Here is a 24,023-nt window from a genome sequence, read left to right as displayed (position 1 = left end):
CATTATCTCAAGAATTATGTGGTAATATTTATTTTATAAATTTATGCAATATTTTTATATGATTAATTGCATTGATAAAAAATAAATTAAATGATTCTTATTAATCAAATGTGTTTTCTCTTGATGATGCATGCTTAGTTTTAGACTCTTGATGCGTTATACTTGCGACTAACATTTGATATTTTGGGAATCTTATTTTGGAAATACTTTAGAATCGAATCAATTGTTTAAATTGCATGATATAAATTAATTTAGAACCACATAAGTATTGATGAATGGTGAAATCCTAGATCCAGCCTCTCCATAATTTTCACAACATTTCAACATTTATTTGCTTTATTTTCTTTGCTTTAAAATTAAGTCTAAAATCTATTGCTTTCACAAGTCTCAACGAAATTTTTACTACAAAACAACTTGAAATCACATCAGTTTGTAAGTCTTCGACTTTGGGTCGTAGCAACTCTTAGTTGTGGGTGAGATCAGCTAAGGGAATCAAATGCGTAGAGTCCTGCTGGGATTCAGAGGCGTAAGGAACTCGGCTGTACCTTAATCGGTGTGAGACTTGTGGTTAGGTCTCAATTACATTCCAGTCCAAAGTTAACTTGTAGTAGACTAGTGTTTGTAGCGGCTTAATACAGTGTGATGTTCAAATCTGGACTACGCCCCGGGGTTTTTCTGCATTTGCAGTTTCCTCATTAAAAAAACTTCTGGTGTGTGTGTTATTTCTTTTCCACAATATATTTATTTATATAATTGAAATATCACAGGTTGTGCGTAGTTCAATCAATCGGTAAATCCAACCTTTGGTTGTTGATATAAATTGATTGACACTTGAATATTGGTCTTTGGTACTGTTCAAGTTATTCTCATACCAATCACTTCACAGATTTCATCTTGTTGATTTGCTGATTGATTTGAGAAAGAGATATAACTCTTGGATATCTTTCCTTGATTGAGTGGCTGTTTAGTTGATTCTCTTGGAATTATATTGGAGTTAGTCCATACAGATTGGCTAATGAAATATTGGGTGTGGTTGTCATAACTATAGAACTTTAGGGTTTAGAACGTGTTGTTCATAGAGAATTATTTGGGGTTTGTGAACAACATTTTGTTAGTCATAGTTTGGGGTTTAATTCTCTGTAATTTTTTCTAATAATAATAGTTGATCGAAACCGTTTATGGACGTAGGTATATTTCCCAACCACGTTAAATCTTGTGTCTCTGTTTCTGTTTCGTGCTTCTGTTTTCTTTAGTTCTACGTGATCCAAATAACTAGTGTCTTATGAAGAGGTTAATATTAAGGTCTTAATCCTAAAACGGATCTCATCTGGTTATGGGCAATAACAATTCCCTTCATGAAAGCTAAACTAAAATTTTAATTTAATCAGATGTGAACTGCTTAACAATTAGAAGAGAATCTCTAACAAACCAACGCTTAGTTGTAGTTCCACTTATAAAAGTTTAATATCTCTTACTGCTTGAGGTAGTAACCAAATTGAAATGACTGAAGTTGTTGTATCAGTTTTCTTAAGTAAACTTCATGATGTCATGTATGAGAATATGAAGAGGCAATTTTACTTTAAGGAACAGAAGAACAAGTGAGGCTGTTTTTTTTAAACAAACAACTGAGGTAAGAACAAGTTGAAAAGAAAAGGTTACCAAGTACACCACCAAATTTTCGTTCGACAACCTGTATGGACAAAACGTAATACAATTGTAAGTAAACCAACTTAATGATCCTTGATAATATGTACATAGAGTTTATATCTCTATCTCATCTCAATTAGAAAGTCTAGACAATGGAGTCCGTGAACCTGATTGTTAAGAAAAGTACCTGGACGGTCTCAAAAATCAATATCCAAGATCAATCTAGTCATATTTGATATATTCAGATCTGAATTCTGTCAAGTATGAAACTTGTTATCTATCTTTCAGGGTACGAATTCTACAAGAAACAAGTCTCAAAATTGATCTTAATTATATGGACGTATCTACTAAAATTAAATAAGTACTACTTGTAAATCCTATTATAAAGATACACAATATAATGAGGAAAAAGAAAAACACAAGACGCCAGAGGTTTTATTAACGAGGAAACTACAACTGTAGAAAAACTCTGAGACCTCGTCCATATTTTTACACCAAATTGTATTAAGACGCTATAGACACTAGCCTACTATCAGACTTCATACTGGAATGCAGTTGAGACCGAATACACCCTACAAGCGATTCAGTTATAGTCGTGCTCCTTATGTCTCTTAAACCTCGTAAGGCTCTACATAATTGATTTGCTTAGCTGACATCCTTTACAACCTAAGAGTTGCTTTAACCTAAGTGAAGACTTTTGATATCAATCTTCCTCTAACCGATAAGCCTTTTAATTTTCTTTTAGATCGAAGATCAAGGTTTGGAAATATGTTTCCAATCGACAAAGCTAGCAAACCTCACAAATCCGGAACACTTACACTCAATTAGCTGAGAAACCTAGATTCTTAACCACCTCTCAAGAACAATCGTGAACTAATCAATTAAGAATAGTTTCTAAATATCTATCTTGAGGAATCACAAAGTTTGAGATGAAGAAAACTTTTTGATTTCTATTTATCTAGCCTGAAAGAGATTACAAAAACCTCGATAACAGAAAAGCAAGATCAGGATCATGAACTACCAAGGTAAAGATAGTCGGATCTGACTTCACGAATCCCTAAGTGAAGTCTTTAAGTACGTATACCTAATCATGTTTTCCAGAGAAAACCCAGGTCAATAGAGGGCGATTTTTGCAATCAACTAGGACACAAAGTGCCAGGGATTAAATTTCCCAGTTAAATGAGTGTCTTTGTTTATAGACGTTCAAGACCGAGGGTTGCTTAGAATTCAAGCTAACATAACTTGAGATTCTAGCAATTACTTTTTATGTTTAGATGAAACTCTAATTAGGATTTCAAGTAAGCATATGAGAAGTTTGTTAAATCACATACAATAAGAATATATACACAATGGTCTGGGTACGTGAACCGTGTATAATGATAGTTCCTGGAAAATATTCCTTTCGAACTAATACGCAATATTGTGTTCACTAAACACTTAAGACTTTAATCATGATCCACATACACAAGGTGTTTTAGTAAACATAAATGTCTTAGAGGTGTTTATGAGAGTCATGGAAACGATAAACATATTGAAAAAAAAAATATTCTTTGAGCATCTGCTAATATACACTGGGACCGTTGGTGAAACGGTTCGTAAACCGTTAGGCAATTCATGAATTCAGGGCGCTGCGGCTCATGAACCGTTCAGCGACTCATGAACTTAGATGTCAACGGTTCATGAACTGAGTTCGCCTACCGTTTCCTTTTCACAAATTTCAAATCACTACAGTTCGTGGACCGGGTTGGTGAACTGTCCCATTCTGAAATTTACGGTTCGCGAACTGGCTCACCAATATTCCTGTATTCCAGAAACTCATATATCTATGGTTTGCGAGATGGTTCTCCAACCTACGCCGAGTCCAAATTACAGTAGTTCTGAATTTCTCTCTTTGATGTTTGAAACCTTCCCAAATTCCATAGACATAAATATCATTGCTTGTGAAATTTTCAAATGATCCATATAACACAAAAATAGTTCTTTGAACAATAAATTGTTTTGAACTAAGATTGCATAAGACTAATGAACATCCATTGCTTGAATCATATTTCGAGATGTTTAACAAGACAAACTTGACCCGATTTTTTTTTTTTTGCAATAAATCTACTAGGATCCATACGATATAGTCTCATAAAGATATAATGGTAAAGCTTGTGAGTAAATATAATGGTTCAGTCTCCACATACCTAGTTGATGAAGTTCTCCAAATGTCTTCGTCGATCTTCAGTCTTCGAGGGTTATTCAGTGATGTCTGTTACTTAACTACCAACTTTTATACCTAGTACGAAACTTGACTTAGTAGACTAGAAATCAAGATATAATTTTGTTCATCTAACATTGATAACAACCTTGAGATAAAGAAAACTTGTGAGTTCGACCGAGCGGTGCTCTAACAATCTCTCCCTTTGTCAATTTTAGTGATAGAACTATTCAAGACATAAGGATTCAAAATAAAATGATCTTTCAGCTCAAAATCCACTATGCTTGATTTCCTTGGTTCTTCAACATAATAAATAATAAACTTGGGAGATTCTCCCCAAACGGCTGAACGTCAGCCTCTTAGTCTCCTAATTCGCTCACCCACGGTCATAAATCCACTCATGGTCAGAAATTGACTCTTCAAGTTAGTTCCTCACTGGATTTGGAAGTGGACGAGTGTTTTTAACATTCTTTCCATTGCCTTTGCTCTAGAACCTTCATTTGGGGCATACCCAAAATTTTTGGGGCCTCTTGAATAAGACAAAAACATGGTTGGAAATAGTGTTTTTAGGGTATCCCTTATCAAGCCATTTTTTATAATGGCAAAAATGCCCTCATAATTTATATTTTTAAACTAAAATAAAAAAAATTATTTTCTTTAAAAAAATTATTTATATTTTTTTTAATTTAATTTTTTTACTTTAATTTTTATTTTTTTATGTTAAATATTTTTTATTTACGAACCTAAGTTTGGCTGACAAGTAATACGCCGAACCTAAGTTTTTTCAAAACATACGTAGGTTCGGCTGATACTATGTCAGCCGAACTTGTGTTTTGTGAAAACATATCTAGGTTCAGCAGATTCGATAAAAAAAATAGGACATCTGAACTTGGTATTATTCTTCATAAAGTGAAGTTTGGCTAACATCTTAGTGTTTAATTATCAGCTAAATTGTTCATCGACACTTTCAGGATGAAAAAAATGAGAAGTTCGACTGATAATGTGATTTTACTATTAGCCGAACTTTGCTCTGTAATTGTCGTAAAAAAAAATTCATGCAATAAAAAAAAGAAAAAAAAAATCCAATTTTTTTTATAAGAATTTAAAAAAAAAAAATTAAAAATTGAAAAAAAAACTAATTAAAATTAATATTAAAAACAAATTAATTAATCAAGGGTATCTAAGTAACTTAACCACTCATTAGACACCCCTTATCACCCCACACTAATTAGGATACTCCATATGTATGCCCCAAAAATTTTGGGTATGCCCCAAATGATGGTTCTTGCTCTAACTCAGACGGTTGAATTTGGCCCAACTATTAGGCCAAACTGGCGGCTAATTCTGCTGAAGGCCTGATTTGATGGAAAACTGTCGTCCAAGTCCAACTCCAACTCCAACTCCAACTCCAAGGTACACAAATCTGACTAGCATAGACAGTAGTGATGGTCTGCAAGACCCTAGTTAGCAATTCGGGATTCGGTAAACGTACGGAACGGCAAACGTACGAGTATTATACGGTTTTGTAAAATCCAGATTCGGTCCAAAATTCGGTCAACGGGACGTGATTCGTCAGTAATTCGGAACAGCATACGTACGTGTATAATTCGATTTATAAATGTGTTCGGCTCTGAAAATTCGGTATCTATATATAACAAATAATTTGTATTTATAAGGTCATAGACCAATTTTTATGCATATGTGTGAGTTATTTAAAGAAAAATAAACTTAATATGATGATATTAATAATATATACAACATTAATTATCCAAGAGGACGTCGTATGGTGGTTTAGATGCTTGGTTAGTGAGTTTGAGATCTCTCTCACCTTCACCTTCAAATCTCTTCAGTCGTTTTTTTTTCATAAAAATTACAACACGTCTAATATTCGGTCGTGTATGCTCGGAAGGCAGTAAAGCCCAAAAAGTGGAGTCTTTGAAAAGTAAAAACTAAAGAATTTATGACGAATTAAGCGGACGTATCATTCCGAATACGTAAAATTCGTGAACGGTTCGCAAATAATCCGGGAATGCCACATAATACGCGACTTGGATTCGGAGTTGCAAACGTACGCGAATAAGACGGTAAAATTCGTGATACAGAAAAATTCGCGAATGATTCACGAATCATTCGCGAACTTACTAACTAGGTGCAAGACTCCTTTGTTATATCCGACTCGGTCAGCAAAAAATGGCTAAAAACCTCATCTTCCTCATCTCCTCCTATTTTTGGAGTGAGGAATTGAAAAATAAAAATGAATTCCGTTGGGAACAATTTCACCACAGACCTTCTCCTTCTCAGACCCCCTTTCATAAACCCTAAACCGAAATTTATGAACCCTAAATTTCCCAATTCAATAACCCTAACGAAACCATCAAATCCCAGGAGAATCACTTGTTGTTCCACACCCAATACCAGCAGCTCCTCTTCTTCTACAGCTTCAGTTACAGAAGTGGACATGGTCAAAAACAGTCAAGGGATTTGGTCAGCTAAGAGGAAAAGAGTTGTAGTTTTATGGGATCTTGATAATAAACCACCTCATGGTCCACCTTATCAAGCAGCAATGGCACTGAAAAAGGTAGCTCTTACATTTGGTGATATTGTTGAGATATTTGCTTATGCTAATCGTCATGCATTTATTCATTTACCGCATTGGGTTCGTCAAGAACGGAACGAACGTCGCGAATTAGATATTCTTGAACGTAAAGGAGTGAGTATACCTACTGATCCTTATGTTTGTGGTGTGTGTGGTCGAAAATGTCGTACAAATATTGATTTGAGGAAACATTTTAAACAATTACATGAGAGGGAAAGGCAAAAGAAACTTAGTAGAATGAGGTCACTTAAAGGTAAAAAGAGACAGAAATTTAAAGAACGTTTTGTTAGTGGGAATCATAAGTATGAAGAAGCAGCTAGGTCATTGATAAAGCCGAAAGTAGGGTATGGACTTGCTGCCGAACTTAGACGTGCAGGGGTTTTTGTGAAAGAAGTTGAAGATAAACCACAAGCTGCAGATTGGGCTGTTAAGAGACAAATGCAGCATTCGATGAATAGTGGGATTGATTGGTTGTTTTTGGTTTCGGACGATTCAGATTTTTCTGAGATGCTTAAGAGGGCTCAAGGTTCTAGTTTGGGTACTGTTGTTATTGGTGATTCCCATAGAGCATTGGGTCCTCATGCTGATTTTTGGGTTCCTTGGAATGGGGTTGAGAATGGAGAGATAGGTGAGGAGGAGTTGATGTCCTGGAAGAGTAGATTAGAATTCATGGAAAGGAGTGATCATGAATCCTTTTCAATGAGGGGTTTTGACGAAGATAGTGATGATGTTGACGAAGACGATGATTATAGTGATGATGATTATGATGATGTGGTGGAGGACCGTAATTTGGATCAGTTAGTGGATGAGCTTGTTATTACGAAAACTGGTTTTCATGGTCCTAGGATTTCTGCATTTTCAGAAGGTGAGGATGAGGAGGAGTACTAGTTGTGTGGTATCAAATTCACAAAGACGGGCGATAACGCTCGTTTTGAAACCTCGGACCATTTGGTATAAAAAGATGTAGGACAGTGAAGAAGGGCCACATGGGTTCTTTTAATTTAGGCTCAATCAGTCTGGCACTGATTCTACTACTGAATTTAGTTAATTAAGGGACACGACAGTTTAGCAGCTACTCCATGACATGGATGAGGAAAAAGTAAAAAGGAGCAGGAAAGAGGACCACCAGCTATTTATTGTGTAATTCTTAATCAGGGAGAACATTGCCTGTGACGTCGGTTAATTGTACAAGGATGTATACAGAGAATGCCAATAACACACCATCTTGCTATCTATTTTGCTCTTGGCTCGCATTACAAATCTTGTATCTGCTACAACTTATGGTACTCCAATAATTTCAAAGCTCAACATAAGATCGAACGTGTTTAACACCGGGTCTGCAGATGGCGTACGTATTCCTACTTTAAATTATTTCAGATCAATATTCATGTTTGATGTGTTTGCTATTTCAGTTGACGTGTTTTGCTTATTCAACTTAGGACTAGCAATTAATGGTTTCGTATCACAAAGCATAAGTGTTCATGGTCTCTTCTAGTTTCTAGTCATTGCGTTGCCAGATTTTCGCAGTACATGTCTGCATGATTCTTTTACCTAACATACTTTATTTGAAATGTCACTATGTTTGCAGCTAAGTTAAAGAGAACCTTACTGTTCACTCATTGAATGTTTGTTTTTTGTGTGCAAATGATCGCGTATCTCTGTTGCATTTGCTGGAATACTTGTCCTTAAGAGTTGTTATATATTGGGAGAGTCCAGCAATAAACATTTATGCTGACCATAAGGAACAATTGAAATGCTGGAATAAGTTTGAAAATCCTTGTACAGCAGACATTTCACACCTGTGTCTACAAAGATATTGCACAATATGTATTCCAGGTTAAGCTATCATTTATTTCCTTATTTTTCTAGCGTGTTTTACCTCCAATATAATTATGATTGATAGAAAATATTGCCGGACATGGTGAGAGCCTCTTGAACCTTGCTATCTTGTGTTAAAGCTGAATACTTCAAGGACAATGCTGTTCTATACTTCAATATAAAATTGAACTCTAGCCACATCTTACGTATTGTTCTCCTCGTTATGATTCTAAAAGAGATTTATAGTTGTTTGCTTTTAGTACTAGTATAACTAAAGTAAGGCGTGCTTATAACTACGGTTGTTTGCTTTCGATACTAGTATAACTGAAATGAGGCGTAAGTGCTAGGTCCATATTAACTTTATTAACCCTTATCCATTGTTTGAGAATAAAATAATCAGCCACGGGTCAAATTTGAAGTTCTTATCTTGAACAAGTTGCTTCATGAATTCATATAAGGGCGCTTTCTCAGACCCGGACTTTCATGTGGAAGTTTATTGGCAGAGGTGCCAACAGTTATTGGTGATCTTAGCCCAAAACACTGGGGTTTAGTTTGCAAAAGCTTCAGAAGGGTAGCATTCTTTTAGTCATCCATATGCGATGAGGGTATTGATGAGCTCATCTGCTTCCCATAGCCGGGGCCTGGGTACGTGTATTAGGTGGTACTTTTATTACAAAAGTGTATCTATTATGTTGGTGGTGAAAGTATCCCTGTAGCTACATTGCTTTGGTCACCAACGTCTTCTCTGTTTCTTTAGGGCGGGGCCTGTGGGAAACCATCAAACACTTGTTTTGATGGTCAATGTATCTATTTGAACTAGGTGGTGGCGTATGAAGAAGCAACAAGAATAGATGATATGGATCATCACTTGTTTGGTGTAAAGATGTCTCGAAAACTGAAAGCGTGACATTTAATGGGCCGGTTGCTCTATTAGAATAGGGACGAAGAATAAGTCATGATAGGGTGCACACCCCTACGTGGTCCCTCTAATCACTCTTATGGGACCTACTATTTATTTTTTATAAAAAATTATAGAAAATACGTCACTTGCTCGCTGGTGGCAACGTGGCATGTTTTCAGCCGTTCACTCTTGAGGGGCAAACCCGCTAGATTGAATAATTAGTGGGGATTAAATGGTTGAAAACATGCCACATCGCCACAAGCGAGCAAATGACGTGTTTTTTTTTTATTGTTTTTCGTAAAGAATTATTAATGGGGATTGGACGGTGGCACTTGTGCCATCGGGCTAGATTAAGCTGATCGACCTACACTAGGCTAGTCCAACAGCTGCCTAAAGTTAGCCTTCCTGTGTGTTTGGTGTGGATTAACCACTCCCATAGGTGCCTCAAAACCATCATATTTGCATCTGTAGACTTACCATTAAGAAGTTGTGAAAAATTAAGTATAACAAAGATGATTTCGTACGTACAGCTTCTCTGTTATGACGGTGAAGAGATATATTTACCTTTTGCCGTTGACATGTGCTTTGAAGGTATCTTTAAGCTTTGTCATTTAGACAATTAACGCCTCTCATGTTTGACTTCGGATGGTTTAAGGTAGCGTCGGGTCTTTGAGTCAATCTCTGTAAGATGAGAAGAGGAACACTTTATCTTCGAGATGGACTTTGATTACAAGAAAGTAACGTAGACTCATAGAGCCAGAGTAGGTGATTGGAAGAACACTAGATATGTCAGAGGTTTGATGAGACATATAGATATGGGACTGCTAAGAGAGATGTAGTGGTTAGGTGTTGAGGTATTTTAAACCATGTAAGTGGATCGTCTTTTTCATTATCTCATGTGATGATGAGAAGCACACTTTGGCTGGTCTTGTTAATTTTGATCCGCCTGGTGGTCTTGTTGTGCATCTAGTAGTGAGGTAAAATGTCAGATATCCACTTGAGTGGCCTTTAACTTTCGGGGTTTCACAAGGGAGGCAGATTTGGAGTTTTGGTAAGAAGAAGACTCGCTCATCTTGTATATGCTTGGAAGACTCGCATCAACTTCAGTTACTGTTCTAAAGTATTTTATATGATTCGGTATCCTCTTCATGGAAAGCTCGACATAACAATAACTGCACGTGAAAATTTTGACCTTGAGTCTGCATTGTTGCAACATGATTAAGTTGTCCGACATAATTGACTACCTCTTATGCTCAAACAGTTGGATATTTTGTTTTGCTCTTCATATTTTTGTCTCTTAACAAGCACAAAAATGAGTAGTTAATGTTTCTCTTCTTTCTTGTTTTAGTTTGATGCGTAACATGCAAGTTTCATACTTCAAAATTGGTTTCCGTATTCCAGATAAGATCACCCGACAAACTGCAACCCGCCTGACGTCAGAGTTTGCAGTTCACTGAGCCCGACGCATCCTGCGCGTTTAGCATACCTGTCCTGCCATTAGGTGGGCATACTAAGTGGAGTCGGAATAGCATGACTTCTCTTATTTTCCTTGGTATGTTTCTTAGTGACACTGGCCACTTCTACACACCTCCTAAACATGTTTTTACTGCTCTTCTTTATGTTGGTATATAATAATTTATTTCCATAGTAATCAATCTTCTTCTTTTGATGGGCCATCCGTGCACTTAGGAAAAGCAACAAAAATAGATGATGCAGATCATTTGATTTGTTTCTTTTGATAGAAAAATGTAAAGGGAACATAATTCGTGACATTTAATGGGTCCCTTCCTCTATTAGAATAGTACAAAGAATGAGTCTTGATAGGGTGCACGCCTCGACGTCGGCACTCTAATGGGACCTACTAATTATTTGTATAACATGTGGTTGAAAATATGCCACTTGCTCGTTGGTGGTGACGTGGTGTGTTTTCAACCGTTCATTCTCTTGAGTGAGAAACCTATCTGGTTGAATGTGGTCTCACTTGGGGATTAAACGGTTGAAAACACGCTACGTCGCCACCAACGAGCAAGTGGCGTGTTTTGTATTACTTTTTATTGAGAATATAAATAGTGTATCCGATTAAAATATTTAAAGTTTAAAAGAATAAACGCTAATTGGTAGCAATGAAACAGTGACACCTACCATCAGGCTAGATTAAAACGATTGACCTAGACTAGACTAATCCAACAGCTGAATAGGTTTAGCCGTCCTTGGATGGGGCTTCACTACTCTTAACCACTCCCATAGTATCCTCTAAACCATTAAATTTGCATTTAAAAACTCCCACAGAACTTGCCGTTAGGAAGCTGTGAGATATTAAGAATAGCAAAGATGTTTTCATACAGCTTCTCTGTTATGGCGGTTAAGAGACAGATTTACCTTTTGTCAACGACATATGCCTTTAAGGTAGCTTTGAGCCTTATCATTCAGACAATTAATGCATCTCACATATGGCTGTAGATGCTCCAAGGTAGTGTAGAGTTTTAAGTCGGTCTCTGGAAGATGAGAAGAGTAATACATTATCTCCGATATGGATAAATACAGGAAAGTAATGTAGAGCCTGAGTAGGTGATAGGAAGGCACTAGATACAGTCAAAGGTTTGATGAAACATATGGGACTGTTAAGAGAAATGTGATGGTTTCCCTTTTGTCTGTGGTCTAGTTAATTTTGATTTATCAACGTCAAATTGTGATGAAGTCTCTCTTAACGAGAGTTTTGAAATTTTGTTATTCACGGTTATACCTTGCCTCGAAAGAGGACGGTTTCACTATATTATTGTTATCAAGCTTCTTTATAAGCAAGGAATTCGTATAGATTAGAAACTCTAACTCATTCTATGTTTCTCCCACTCGCTCATCAACACCTGTATCTATCTATATTATATCATCACTTACCTCCATTTTCCTAAACACTTAACTGCAACAAAATTGTGATGAAGTCTCTCTTAACGAGAGAAAATTGTCGGCCATAAATGTCATAATTCGTTAGCAAAGAGAAACGGGTTATTAGTAAGTGACGATGGAAATGACTTGTTATTGAGCTCCATATAATATAGATAGATATCCGCTGTGTTGATGAGCGAGTGAGCGAGACATAGAATGAGTTAGAGTTTTTAATCTATACGAATTCCTTGCTTATAAAGGACCTTGATAACAGTAATATGGTGAAACCGTCCTCTTTCATGGATAACAAAAATTTCAAAATATGACTTTTATGGCCGACAATTTTCTCTCGTTAAGAGAGACTTCATCACAATTTTGTTGCAGTTAAGTGTTTAGGTATATTAAACTCTGTAAGTGGATCATCTATCTCTTCATTATCTCACAGGATGATGTGAAACACTCTTTGGCTGTGGTCTAGTTAATTTTGATCTGCCTGGTGTTGTTTTGCGTCCAATGTGGTGGGATAAAATGTCAGATATCCACTTGACTTTACTTTTTAGAGTTTAACATGGGAGGCAGAGTTGGGGTTTTGGTGATAAGAAGAATGTCTAGTAGTGGTTTGAACTTTGAAGATCTAATGCTAGTAATTTCAGTCAGTTATAAAGTTCAAGAAAAGGGAACAAGGTCCCTAGAATTCTCCCCTGATACCTGTTGTATCTAAGTAGTGTTTCGGTTGTCCAGTAGCTCATCTGACAAGCATGGGATGAGCTTTTACAGAAAGTACGGCTGTCGTTTACCATTTGGCATTATACTGCAGTAATTTGAAAATATCTGCACTGCTAACTGTGTTCTTAGATAAGAATTCTTTTGTAGCCCGTTCAATTGAACGTCTGCTATTAGCTACATCCAGCATGACTTAGAATCTAAATCCCTGCAAACACTAGACTTGACAATGGTTAACATGAAATCTTAAAGGGCCCAATAATTGAAGTTTTTGACATCTGATAAGGATGCTCATAGAATTTGACTTGTATTTTCCTTAGTTCTTATCGTTTTTTCTTCTGCTTTTGTGATTTGTGGTTGTAGACTTGCTCTTATGTTTCTTATATATGCTTAAAAGACTCGCATCAACTTCAGGTAACATATTACATGATCGGTATCTCATGGAAAGCGCGATATAAAAGTAATTGCACGTGACACTATTGACATTGAGTCTGCATTATTGCAATATTATTAAGTTGGATATTATTGACTACTTTTATGATCCGAACAGTTGGATGTTTTGTTTTGTTCTTCAAATTTTGGCCCTAACAAGTCTAATAATGAGGATGTTACAGTTTGTTTTTTTTTTCTTGTTTTAGTTTGATGCATAAGATACAAATTTCATACTTCAAAATTGATATTTGTACTCCAAATAAGATTGCACGATAAACTTCAGACCTTCTTGACCATAGAGCATGCAGTTTACTGGGCCTGCATGTCCTGCGCCTTTTTCTATAAGATACCTGTGTCCTGCCATTTTGTGGGCAGCCTGTGAGTAGCATGACTCTTCTTGCTTTTCTTTGGTATGTATGTTTGCGACACTGACGGCCTTTACACACCTCCTGGAAACGTTTTTACTGCTCTTCTTTGTGTTGATGTCTTTTCATAGGTAATCAATCTCGGGAAGCTCCCCAGCTATTAGTTCCACTCAACCTTTTTTAATCGGCACCACGACTTTATTAGTCACTATTAGACTCCTAACTAACCCCTATCTATCGTTCTCTGTTTTGAACTTTAAAGTTACTATTATTGAGGTCATTCGGCTTTAGACTGTTTGTTCTTGATGATGGCAACAAATTTAGGGGGCTCAAGAAAAGTCATGAAAGGAGTTGGGAGTAGTTTAAAGATTTCTTGTCCGCATGTGTGTGTTGGCTTTATCTAAGTTTTGACTTTATTCTAATTATCATCATTCCACACTTTTGATTACTCAACTCTTTCTTATTAACTACTAGTGACGATGATGTGAATTGTGGTGGTTTTAGTCAATCATCTATACTTTAAAGCAAGATTTGAAAGGATTTTGTTTTCCTGCATTATGTTGAAATACATGGGGTGAACTGAACACAGACCAGTGAGACCGTTCCATTGACTGTGATTTTTTGTTGCTCCATTGAACTTAGACGTTTTTATTCTAGATCTAATCAGTGTTATATGGTCAGAAGAAGAAATTGCCGAAGAAATTCTCATATGCTCAAATTCCATGCAGCTGCACGGTAAGTTACTTCTTGCAAGGGGAAATATCTTTTGTCAAAACTTTAATGAAACAAAGGTCACACTGATAATTTTCAACTGTGGGTGATGGAGAAATAAGCGTCTTATTATCTGATTTATTTTGATAATCATTGTCGCTATCGTCAGCCTATCTTTCTCATTAGGTGTGCCATCTCCAACAACCATGAGATGTATTTTCTCTGTTTCCATTGTTATAACTGTTTCGGAAGCAGTTAATGTCTTGGCCAATCTCACTTGCAAGTGCAGTCATTCATCATTTGAGAATAATAGTACCATCTTAAACTATGTGTATTTCAGGTTGTGTATTAAGATGTCCAAAATGTATTTTAAAGATTAGACAACTGTAATGAATAATTATTGGTGTCTAAATTCCAAGTAAGCCTTAAAAAATGAAATTAATTAGTGGATTAGGAATCATAAGCATGTGGAAATGTTAATCAAGTACAATTTGAGCTTGAATTTATAGCTTAATTTCTTTTCCGAAAGCAATTTATAGCTTACTTTAGGACTGATTAAGTTGACATTTGTGTTAATCATCGTAGCATCATCCTGTTCGTCATCAAACCCTTCAAATTTCTTATACAAACGGAATAAAATACACATATTTTGATATTCCTTAAGTTTGATTCCGGATAAAATCAAGAAGGCAGGCAGGGGGCAGCATTTTGATTGTTTTGCTTTGTGAAAAGCTTTTGTTTCGTCTTAAACTTGTTTCCTATTTTAATTATTCTGACAAAAAAATAATAATCACATGTTATTTTTAGTAGAATAGTAAAATTGGTTCTAATAGAATAGCAAAATCGTACACTATTACAGTAACGAGTTGAGAATATACCCACCACTAATACAAATATCCGCCACTAGTAGCGGTGGTTATTAAAGTTGGTGTTTGGACTCCTATTTAGAAGAACATCTTTGCGTGGACGCAAAGAATTTTAGATGATTTCACCTAAAAAACAAGGCAAACATCCTTCACTATCCCACTTCATGCCACCACCATCACTCACCGACCACTTCTCTATCAAATTTCTACTTTTATTAGGGACCTTTCAATCTTATAAGATCAACTTGTCTATCAAAGAATCAAGTGGCCAGCAAGCCATGGATTATCACACACATTAAATTATATATCCAAATAATACTTATCCACAAAATGCATAATAATAATATTAAATTAAATTTATACCAAAGAGAAAAGCTAATTAGGTTTATTGATCCACCTGGGTTATAATCACGTGGTCCTCTTGGACCCTTCTCCTCGTCATCATCCAACCTTAAAAATTGGCCTATACTGTTGCTGCTGCTACTACTACTAGGATATTTCATTTCATTTCACTTCCATTAATTAATGAACTTTATTTTTTCTGGGGTTATAAAATTATGAAGTCGGTGATCCTTTACACCAGGAACAGGAAGGAATATTAGCTGCGTGTCATTTTCTTAGCATAACCATACTCCCCATACATATTAAAAATACACTGTGCTGGGATTCTCCAAGGATAATCATCTGCACTAATCCTTTCTTACATAAAAAAAACTATTCTCTCAAAAATGGTGGACCGCTGCAAATAGTCTTTTCTCATCTTGAAGAGATCGTGGGGTTCATACAACTGGTGTATTTTGAATGCATTAGGTGCAGCTCATTAGAGCTTCCTTTTTCTTTTGTTTTTTGATGCATTTTAGGGTTACATCTCAAAGACATCCTTCTTTTTCTTTTGTTCTTTTTGATGGTCCGTCAAGCCTACCTTTAAATGGGGCTGACGAGTTTATCATGAACCAACTGATGCGCTAACGTATTTTTCTGTAGATGATATACATAAAGAGAATATTGAAGAAGTCATAAAATATCAAGTGCTTCTAGTAATCCATTGTTCGTAGAATTTCCCCCATCCACCAATGTCAGTCAAAGGCATACTAATTAATGCCGTAAAACGTATTATATTAAACAATAGGTTTCCAAAGTAGCAACGACACTAGGTTATAAAAACGACACCGCCACACCGCCACCTATGAAGGATTAGGTTAATTTCCACTGGAAAAGTAAGCAATGACATACCGAAGAATTGCCAGCTTTCATAGCCGACTAATTTACTAGTACGTGGAAGTTACAGAGACTAGAATTTCTACATTATCCAACTCGATATCCTCTTTTTATTGGAGCACAACCCCTCACAGCCCCTCTCCCTCCACTCCACTGTCATTCTTCTGCTACAGTGGAAAATAACTGGTAACTCTGCCATTTTTATAGTGAAGCAAATGTCTACGAACTGGTTTGATGTTCCCCTCTGATATTAACATGTTATCAATCAAACTTGTGTACATAAACTTTCAACTACGTTATTTGTCCGTTTCTGATCGGATTTTATCATTTCGGATGACTGACTGTTTCCAAATAAACCGGTGTCTTGTGAATAACATGCAGTCTGTTACAGAGATTACCAAATCACACAAACAATATTGTTTCCAATCTCAACCACCCTTCAATCATAGTATTGATTTAATATTATATAATCAAACAAAATTTAATCACGTAAAATTTAATATGCAGTGCTATTACACGTGCGAAAAAGAAATACAATGTACATGAGATTACGATTAGTACGTCGGCAAATAAAATTTACGTGGCGGGCAAAAGAGACAGACAAGTTGGCGGGGATTGTGTGTTGTCCTTCTAATAATACATATACATTACGATACTAACTAACCTAAGTAATATCATCACTAATCACTCATTGATTCTAATTAAAATACATAGAAACAAAATTAAAGTTAGATAAACAAACGGTAGAAACCTTTATAATCTTCTACTCTCTCTCTTTCCATTTCATATCTGATGGAGTATAAAATAAAAGTGTTGCCCAAGTACAAAGCCAAAACTTTAGACAAGAGAAGCTAACCCAAAGTTCAAAGGGGGTGTGCAGACTGAGAGACCTCCTTCCCAACACTAACAAATTTTCCATTTCCATCTTCTTGTGGGGGTTAGTGAATCTTTGGGGTGATTATCAGAAGAAGATATGGAAGCAAGAGAGTGTTGTTCATCAAGTACCAGCACAAGCACACAGACAACACCGATGAATTCAAGAAGTAAAACAAGAAGATCAGAGAAGCAATATAGAGGAATAAGGATGAGAAAGTGGGGGAAATGGGTAGCTGAAATTAGAGAACCAAATAAAAGATCAAGAATTTGGTTAGGTTCATATTCAACACCAGTTGCAGCAGCAAGAGCATATGATACAGCGGTATATTATTTGAGAGGGCCATCAGCACGTTTGAATTTTCCTGATGCATTAAATCATGAGAAACAAGAACAGCTTCATGATTTATCCGCTGAATCTATCAGGAAAAAAGCTACTGAGGTCGGTGCCAGGGTTGATGCTCTTGAAACATCTGCTGTTGGTCTTGGTTTTCATTCTTCATCCGGGGGGATAGTATTTAACAGCAACAACAATTATTCTACTAATTGTAGTAGTAGTAGCAGTGGTAGGCCTTTCAAGATGATACATCCCGACTTAAACGAGAAACCCAAGATTGAAACTTCAGATGAAGACGAGTTCATGTAGGATTCGAACAGATGAAGACAAGTTCATGCAACAAGATCTCCTCCTCCTCTTCTTTGTGTCCATCTCATCTCTTGAAGAAAAGGGTATATGATGATGGTTCATGGAACAAGCTATGAAACTCCTCGTACCGGTTCAGTAACTTGGACTTTCTGTTCTATATCAACGGTTGCGTTTTGAGGTGTATTGGTCTGGTAAGTATGGGTGGCCAAATATCAAGCTGAGACGGAAAATCATTCAAAATCATCTTGCTAACCTGCTGCAAGAGGAAGAAGATGAAAGAAGCGTTTGTGTATTACTTTTTCGTTTTTTTACATTTTTCTTTCTTGGGATTTTGTAAAATTTTCATGTTTTTTTTCTTCTTCTCATAATATATAAACAGGGAAAGAATTTATGTTTTTTCCCCATGATTCTGTTATCATGGGCAGTTTTTACCCACAGTGATTTTCCAGTTTTAATTAATTTTCAAATTCCATGGCTAATTAGTATTCAACGCCATGCATACAAATGAATAACATCTGAAATATGAAGAAATGGAAAACTTAAGGTTGATAAATTTTCTGAAGTGATTATAACATTTTTAGGCAAAAGAAGTAAAAATCTGAAGATGTAAATGAGTCGAAGGGATAAGAATTGATTAGTATGAGGAGATTGGAGAGAACCGTTGCTGCGGATAACGTGGTGATCATCAAAGTCACAAACAACAGCAACAACACATAATCAGATACCTACAGAGGGAGAGAGAGTGTGAAATTGTCGGTGGGGGTGAGATGTGGTCCTCAGAACAAGCCGCTAGCTAAGCATAAGATATATGTATATTAGGATTTAAGGCTGTCATGGCCGTCATGGGTTCAAGTGCTGCTGCTTCATCTTTAAATTTTGTATATATATATATACTATATATGTCAATGGAAAACGCAAATATACTAAAATATTACTGTATACTATTCTACGTAATGATTACCATTTAACATGTAGTTGTACCTGTGTATTTGCCGGAAACATGAATCAACACGATTGTTTTCAGTTTGATCTTATCATCATCCAGCGATTTTATCACAGTATCGGATAAAAAGTAGCCTTTAGCAGCAACCAGTGCAAATCAAAGAAACCTTATGAGACATCATATGAGCAGTAGGAGTAGTGTCATTTTACTCTCAATCACATGAACCTATCAATAACAGTATAGACAATTCAATCCGAAACTCATCACAATCAAAATAGTTGTCATCTGATTCTGGGGATAGGATCTTTAATTTTCTTTTCTATGAAAAGGAAGGAAAAAGAATATGTGCGCATTTAACAGGTTGTTCAGTTTGTTGGTCGGTTATTTTTTAAATGCACATAAATATTGATTTTTTTGTTCTTTTCTTTACAAGAAGAAGAGAAAGTACAATTTGTTGTTGGTTGCCCCTCCTCCTGCCCAACTGTAATCAACAATGAAACCTTGAAATATACTCCTCCTCCTAGTCTCTCCTTTTATCTTCTTCAACTTTTTTTTTATCCTTTTCTTCATCGTTTAGTTAAATGTCAGTGTTGTTTTTTTTATCTTTATTAGTTCAGTCAGTGAGTACATTTTCCCACAACCCTTTTGTTGGGTTTATAAAGTAGCAAGTCATTGCACGCCTAGGAAGGAAGTACTAGTTGAAGACATTACAATGTTGGGATAATCAGCCTTTTGAGGTAAAATCTCTTGCACGCCTAAGTCAAGGTCAACCCCATTCACACCTTTGTGATTTCACGTGCACCACACAATGGTCCCATACCAAGGACAGGAGGATAAATAGCAAGGTTTTTGTGTGGTGCAAGTCTAAAGAACTGTTTTCTGTTTTTTCAGGAGGGATTTCTGTCTTGCCAGTAAAAGGCACATAGGTTCGCAAAATGTGTTCACAACACACACAACATTACTTGGGAGCAATTCTAGCCGCGGGTACAAGAGAGGGGCTCCATCAGCCGCTGTACAAACACGTAAGCCTGCAAGTGGCTTCGGGTTCCCAAACTTCTGTAGAAAAGAGTTGGGCTGCTTATTTTGTTGCCACACTCGACACCTTAATCACTTTTAAATGCTGATTAATCAGGAACGAACTGTTAAAAATGCCCCTATGTTTCAGTAGCAGATTAATCAGGAACGAACTGTTGAAAATGCCCCCATGTTTCAGTACACCATTAAGTGACATATTATCCAACTTTTTTGCATATGGACTGCCATGGATAGAGCTACTATATAAACCTCAAATGACCAGGCAAAAGTTGCCATCGGACAAACAAAGACAAGATCGGTGGTTAAACTTAAAACCGTCTCTTTCACGGGACAAACTAATCCGAAGACTTGACGGGCAACAAGTTAGTGAGTGGAGGTGGCGAAGATAGATGATCTGAATTAGAGTAAAATAAATATCCAAAAGAATTTAAATCTGCATGGACCATTGTGGTTAGGTCATGCCTAACCATCGTTTAATTTATACTAACCTAAGATATAAAATATGTTTAACTTTAGCTCCTCAATTAAGATCCTATAAGCTTTCAAGAAAGATAGAAGTGGATTTTTAAACAAAAATTTTTTAGGTAAGACTTTTTCTTAGGTACTCCTAGTTGCATCAATTTTTAATATAAGAAGAAATATAAACCAAGGAATCCATCTTCAAATTCCCATCTTTTCTTTTATATCTGTGAAGTGCTATGTGATACTGTGCAGAAAAACATCAAATAAGCACAAGAAATTTCCTACCAAAATAGTAAAACTAAAACAGGTTAACTGCAGGCAGAAACTAACAAGGGGCAACCTCAACCACTCTAAGGTCTATACAAAACCTACACCTCACAACTTGTTTCCAGATGCTACATGTTTGCACCATTGTGCCATCCAATAGTTGTCGACAGTACATGGACAAATAGAGAGAACTGGAATTACATGTCTTCGATCAACAAACAGCGAAGAAGAAAGAAATTCATCATTTCCACCAAAACAACCCTTTTCCATAACGGTGAAGAAAGGATAAACAGAACAAGGAGTGAAATTGTGAATGACTTGGCCCAGTCTAAGAATTGCTTACCAGGAAATACTCACATTTAAAGAACGAGGGACAACAGGAAGAAGAGATAAAATGGTCTGTTTGTTTGCTTGAGGTTACGAATACAAAGAATTCTTCACCAATATGTACATGGAGTGAATGCTATAACTTGGGGGAGAGACAGAGAGAGTTTGACTTCTCCTAGGAATAAATAAATGCAGCACAATCGAATCTAGTAGGAAAACTAATGACTGCCAGTGCCAGGAGGCCCAAGACAGAATTCTAATAATGCAAACTCATATTAAGGTTTTTCAAACTTGAGGATATTTAAGATGAATTATGTGCGGTTCTGCTGGCATAACCATCAAATTATGGTTGAAATTTCTGGACACAAAATATTAAAATAGGATGAATTGCAAGAAATGGGAAAATGAAACATACAAATAAGTTCTATTTTCGAATTTGGGTCATAAGGCTTTCAGAGTGTTACTGTCACCATTATTGTGAGCAACTGTAACTTGGCCATGGATTTGATTTCAAGCATAAAAAATTAAATTTTACTGAAACTGACAAAAAATTAGGAGTTTAATATGAATGGAAATGGAAAAGATTAATACCTAACAACATCTTCAGTGTTGGTGGTTGCATGAACAAGTAGAAGTGGTAGGTGTCATTACCGCACGGATGATTGATCTCCATTCACATTACTAAGAAAACTTTGCGATGCCAGTTGCATGTCTGCAAGATTTAGAAAACTAATTACAAGTTTCAGGAATTACCAAATGATTCAATGATTAGCCATTACAGATATTAATATAGTAAGGTACTTTTACAATTTTGGAATAAAAGCATTGATTTTCAATTCAATCATGGCTACAATGCAACTTTAATGCATCCCAGGTGCTTCCCTACTTGCAGGTGTCACGACAATGAAATTTTAGTTTGTGCTTTCATACGTCGTACTAAATCATAAGCCAGATCTACCCTGCTCTAGCAGTAATAATGGAAAATACAAGCAAATGAAACATGTGCACGTTCTTAAAACTTGAAGCAAGCTGAAATATTCCGAAATCTTTGCTAAACATCTGTTGTAAAAAGTCATACACCATGGTGCCAAGAACAAATGTTCGGAAACCACCTTCACTCAGTTACATGCTTTATACTCAAACTCTCCAGTAAAGGCCCATTCAAAAGTATCTCTTAAGGAGTTCCAGAGAGAAGGTTCAATACCTCTTTGGGTGACTATGTAATTACTGCACCGACTGAACACCCCCAATGCTCTGAGAAAAATTCTTTCTTCTTGGTATTTTTTTTTTGTACCAGATGAAGTTGCAGACTTGTAGTAATTGAATGATATAAATGTGTAAGTAGAAGAAGAAACAGAAAGCACAACCATGATCTCCAATGGTAAAATCTCATTTACCTACTGAGCCACTGACAGAAGTCTTTTTTCTTCAAGCAGAGGTAAAGACATTCTCATATGCTATTAAAACAAGTTTATTGGTAATATGAAAGCAACTTTGCCAAGTGAACTTAATCATCAGCTCGAGGCTGGGGAGCTTGACAGTTGAGACAACAAGGTAACTGAGACTGGTTGATCCAATGCAATGATTAATAACATCTAACGAAGTTTTAGCACTAGTGAGATTATGTATAACTTAAATAACTTAAATGAGGTAAACAAATGGATGCTAATTGTTCAGTATAACTTAAATGCTAAGATAAGAAGGGTGATTATGTATCAAAGCATTGAGCAGAAAGGTGAATAAATAGGCCACTAATTTTAGAATCAGAGACATGGATGCTCATAACTGCGAGTTGGGACATCCAGAAAAACTATTCAGATTGTAATGCAAGAATAAAAACCACCAATGCCTCTTACAAACAATAGTATCAGATTGCTATGTTCTATTTGGCTTACAAACACAAATCCATTGCAGTGTTGTGTTAGCTAGTTAAGCTAAGCAAGCTGTAGCTTTAAGTGGGGATTGGAGAGTTCTTGATTTTAACACAATCAAATAGGCGCGTAAAGCATGTTCTTTGCATATTTCATCATTTTTAATATCTTCTAAGGGTACATTTTGTCACGACTGAATTTGGTTGATTGCATAAAACCTAAGAGTTTCGTTTTCTGCCTCACAACCCGATTCCGTCTATTCTGCTCTACTACTTGTATCTTGTATTGCTCATAACATAAGAATAAAGATAAAGTAATCCTCAACTGGCCAGCAATTATCTAAAATTGCAAAGCATTAGACTTCATCTGCTGATACAGGTCTTACTGATCTCAAGTACACATGGAGAAAAGTATGGGCACAAGAAAAATTAAATGAAGTTTCAAGCCAAATCCTTAGTTCACTAATTTAAAATTTCAGAAATTTTTTAAAATCCTTAGTCGACTCTACAATGAAAAGGCCATGTGCAAGTTCAGTAACACAAAGTTGCTTGGAAAAGTATCTAGAATTTTATTGGATGTTTGAAGATCGCAAGTTACACGGGCATAACGATGGCCTAAACATGTTCAGCGACCATGCATCAAACAACAAATGTTTTAGTCAGTCTATAAAATTAAATTTGAATGAAAAGACAAACCTGCATTCTTGATTTCCCCCAAAAGATGTTAGAATTTTGATGAATGGCCTCCACACCATTCTCTCTTTCTCTTCTACCTCCCCACCGGAGAATTCACAAACCTAGAATTTCTTTGCACGAAAGGCACGGGGGATGGGTACTCTGTACGATCTTATTCAACCATCATCCTTCACCACAGCCGGACCATCATCGATGTTTTTCCTAATGACGGGGAGTATAGGAAACGCCAACTCGAGCCCTGAAATTAATTGAAATTTTCAAGAAAAAAAAAAACGAGTTATAACCCAAAAGGTGTCACTATCCATATACAAAAACTCCAACAAAACAAATTGTTCACAAAAACTCCATTTAATATAAACTGTCTATATTACCCTTCTAATTTAAATCACCCAAACAAAAACAAAAATCAACCACACTTTAATTCTTATTATATTGTCACCCCCAACAAGAAATAAACAACCACCAATAAGCACCGCCGCCACCTCCGACCACCACCTCCGCCACTGACCACCACCGCCGCCGCCACCACCGACCACCACCGCCG

At 36.3% G+C, this 24,023-nt stretch overlaps 2 protein-coding genes across 2 annotated transcripts; both read left to right on the top strand.

Annotated features, from left to right (window-relative positions):
• Positions 1-6,059: 6,059 nt before the first annotated feature.
• On the top strand, positions 6,060-8,285 carry LOC113289123. The gene has a single exon (XM_026538303.1). It carries the CDS (start codon positions 6,102-6,104, stop codon positions 7,329-7,331), a length of 1,230 nt encoding a protein of 409 aa, XP_026394088.1. The 5' UTR covers positions 6,060-6,101; the 3' UTR covers positions 7,332-8,285.
• An 8,817-nt stretch (positions 8,286-17,102) lies between these two features.
• On the top strand, positions 17,103-18,369 carry LOC113289122 (ethylene-responsive transcription factor ERF011-like). Its single transcript, XM_026538302.1, has one exon. The coding sequence runs from the start codon at positions 17,334-17,336 to the stop codon at positions 17,877-17,879; it is 546 nt and encodes a 181-aa protein (XP_026394087.1). The 5' UTR covers positions 17,103-17,333; the 3' UTR covers positions 17,880-18,369.
• Positions 18,370-24,023: the final 5,654 nt, after the last annotated feature.

Source organism: Papaver somniferum, chromosome 6, assembly GCF_003573695.1.
Source record: "Papaver somniferum cultivar HN1 chromosome 6, ASM357369v1, whole genome shotgun sequence".
NCBI lineage: Eukaryota > Viridiplantae > Streptophyta > Magnoliopsida > Ranunculales > Papaveraceae > Papaver > Papaver somniferum.
This window is presented reverse-complemented; position numbering and strand designations above follow the sequence as displayed.

Bases quoted from the DNA above. Each gene is read 5' to 3' on its own strand.
- LOC113289122 (XM_026538302.1), top strand. From the start codon at position 17,334: ATGGAAGCAAGAGAGTGTTGTTCATCAAGTACCAGCACAAGCACACAG.
- LOC113289123 (XM_026538303.1), top strand. From the start codon at position 6,102: ATGAATTCCGTTGGGAACAATTTCACCACAGACCTTCTCCTTCTCAGA.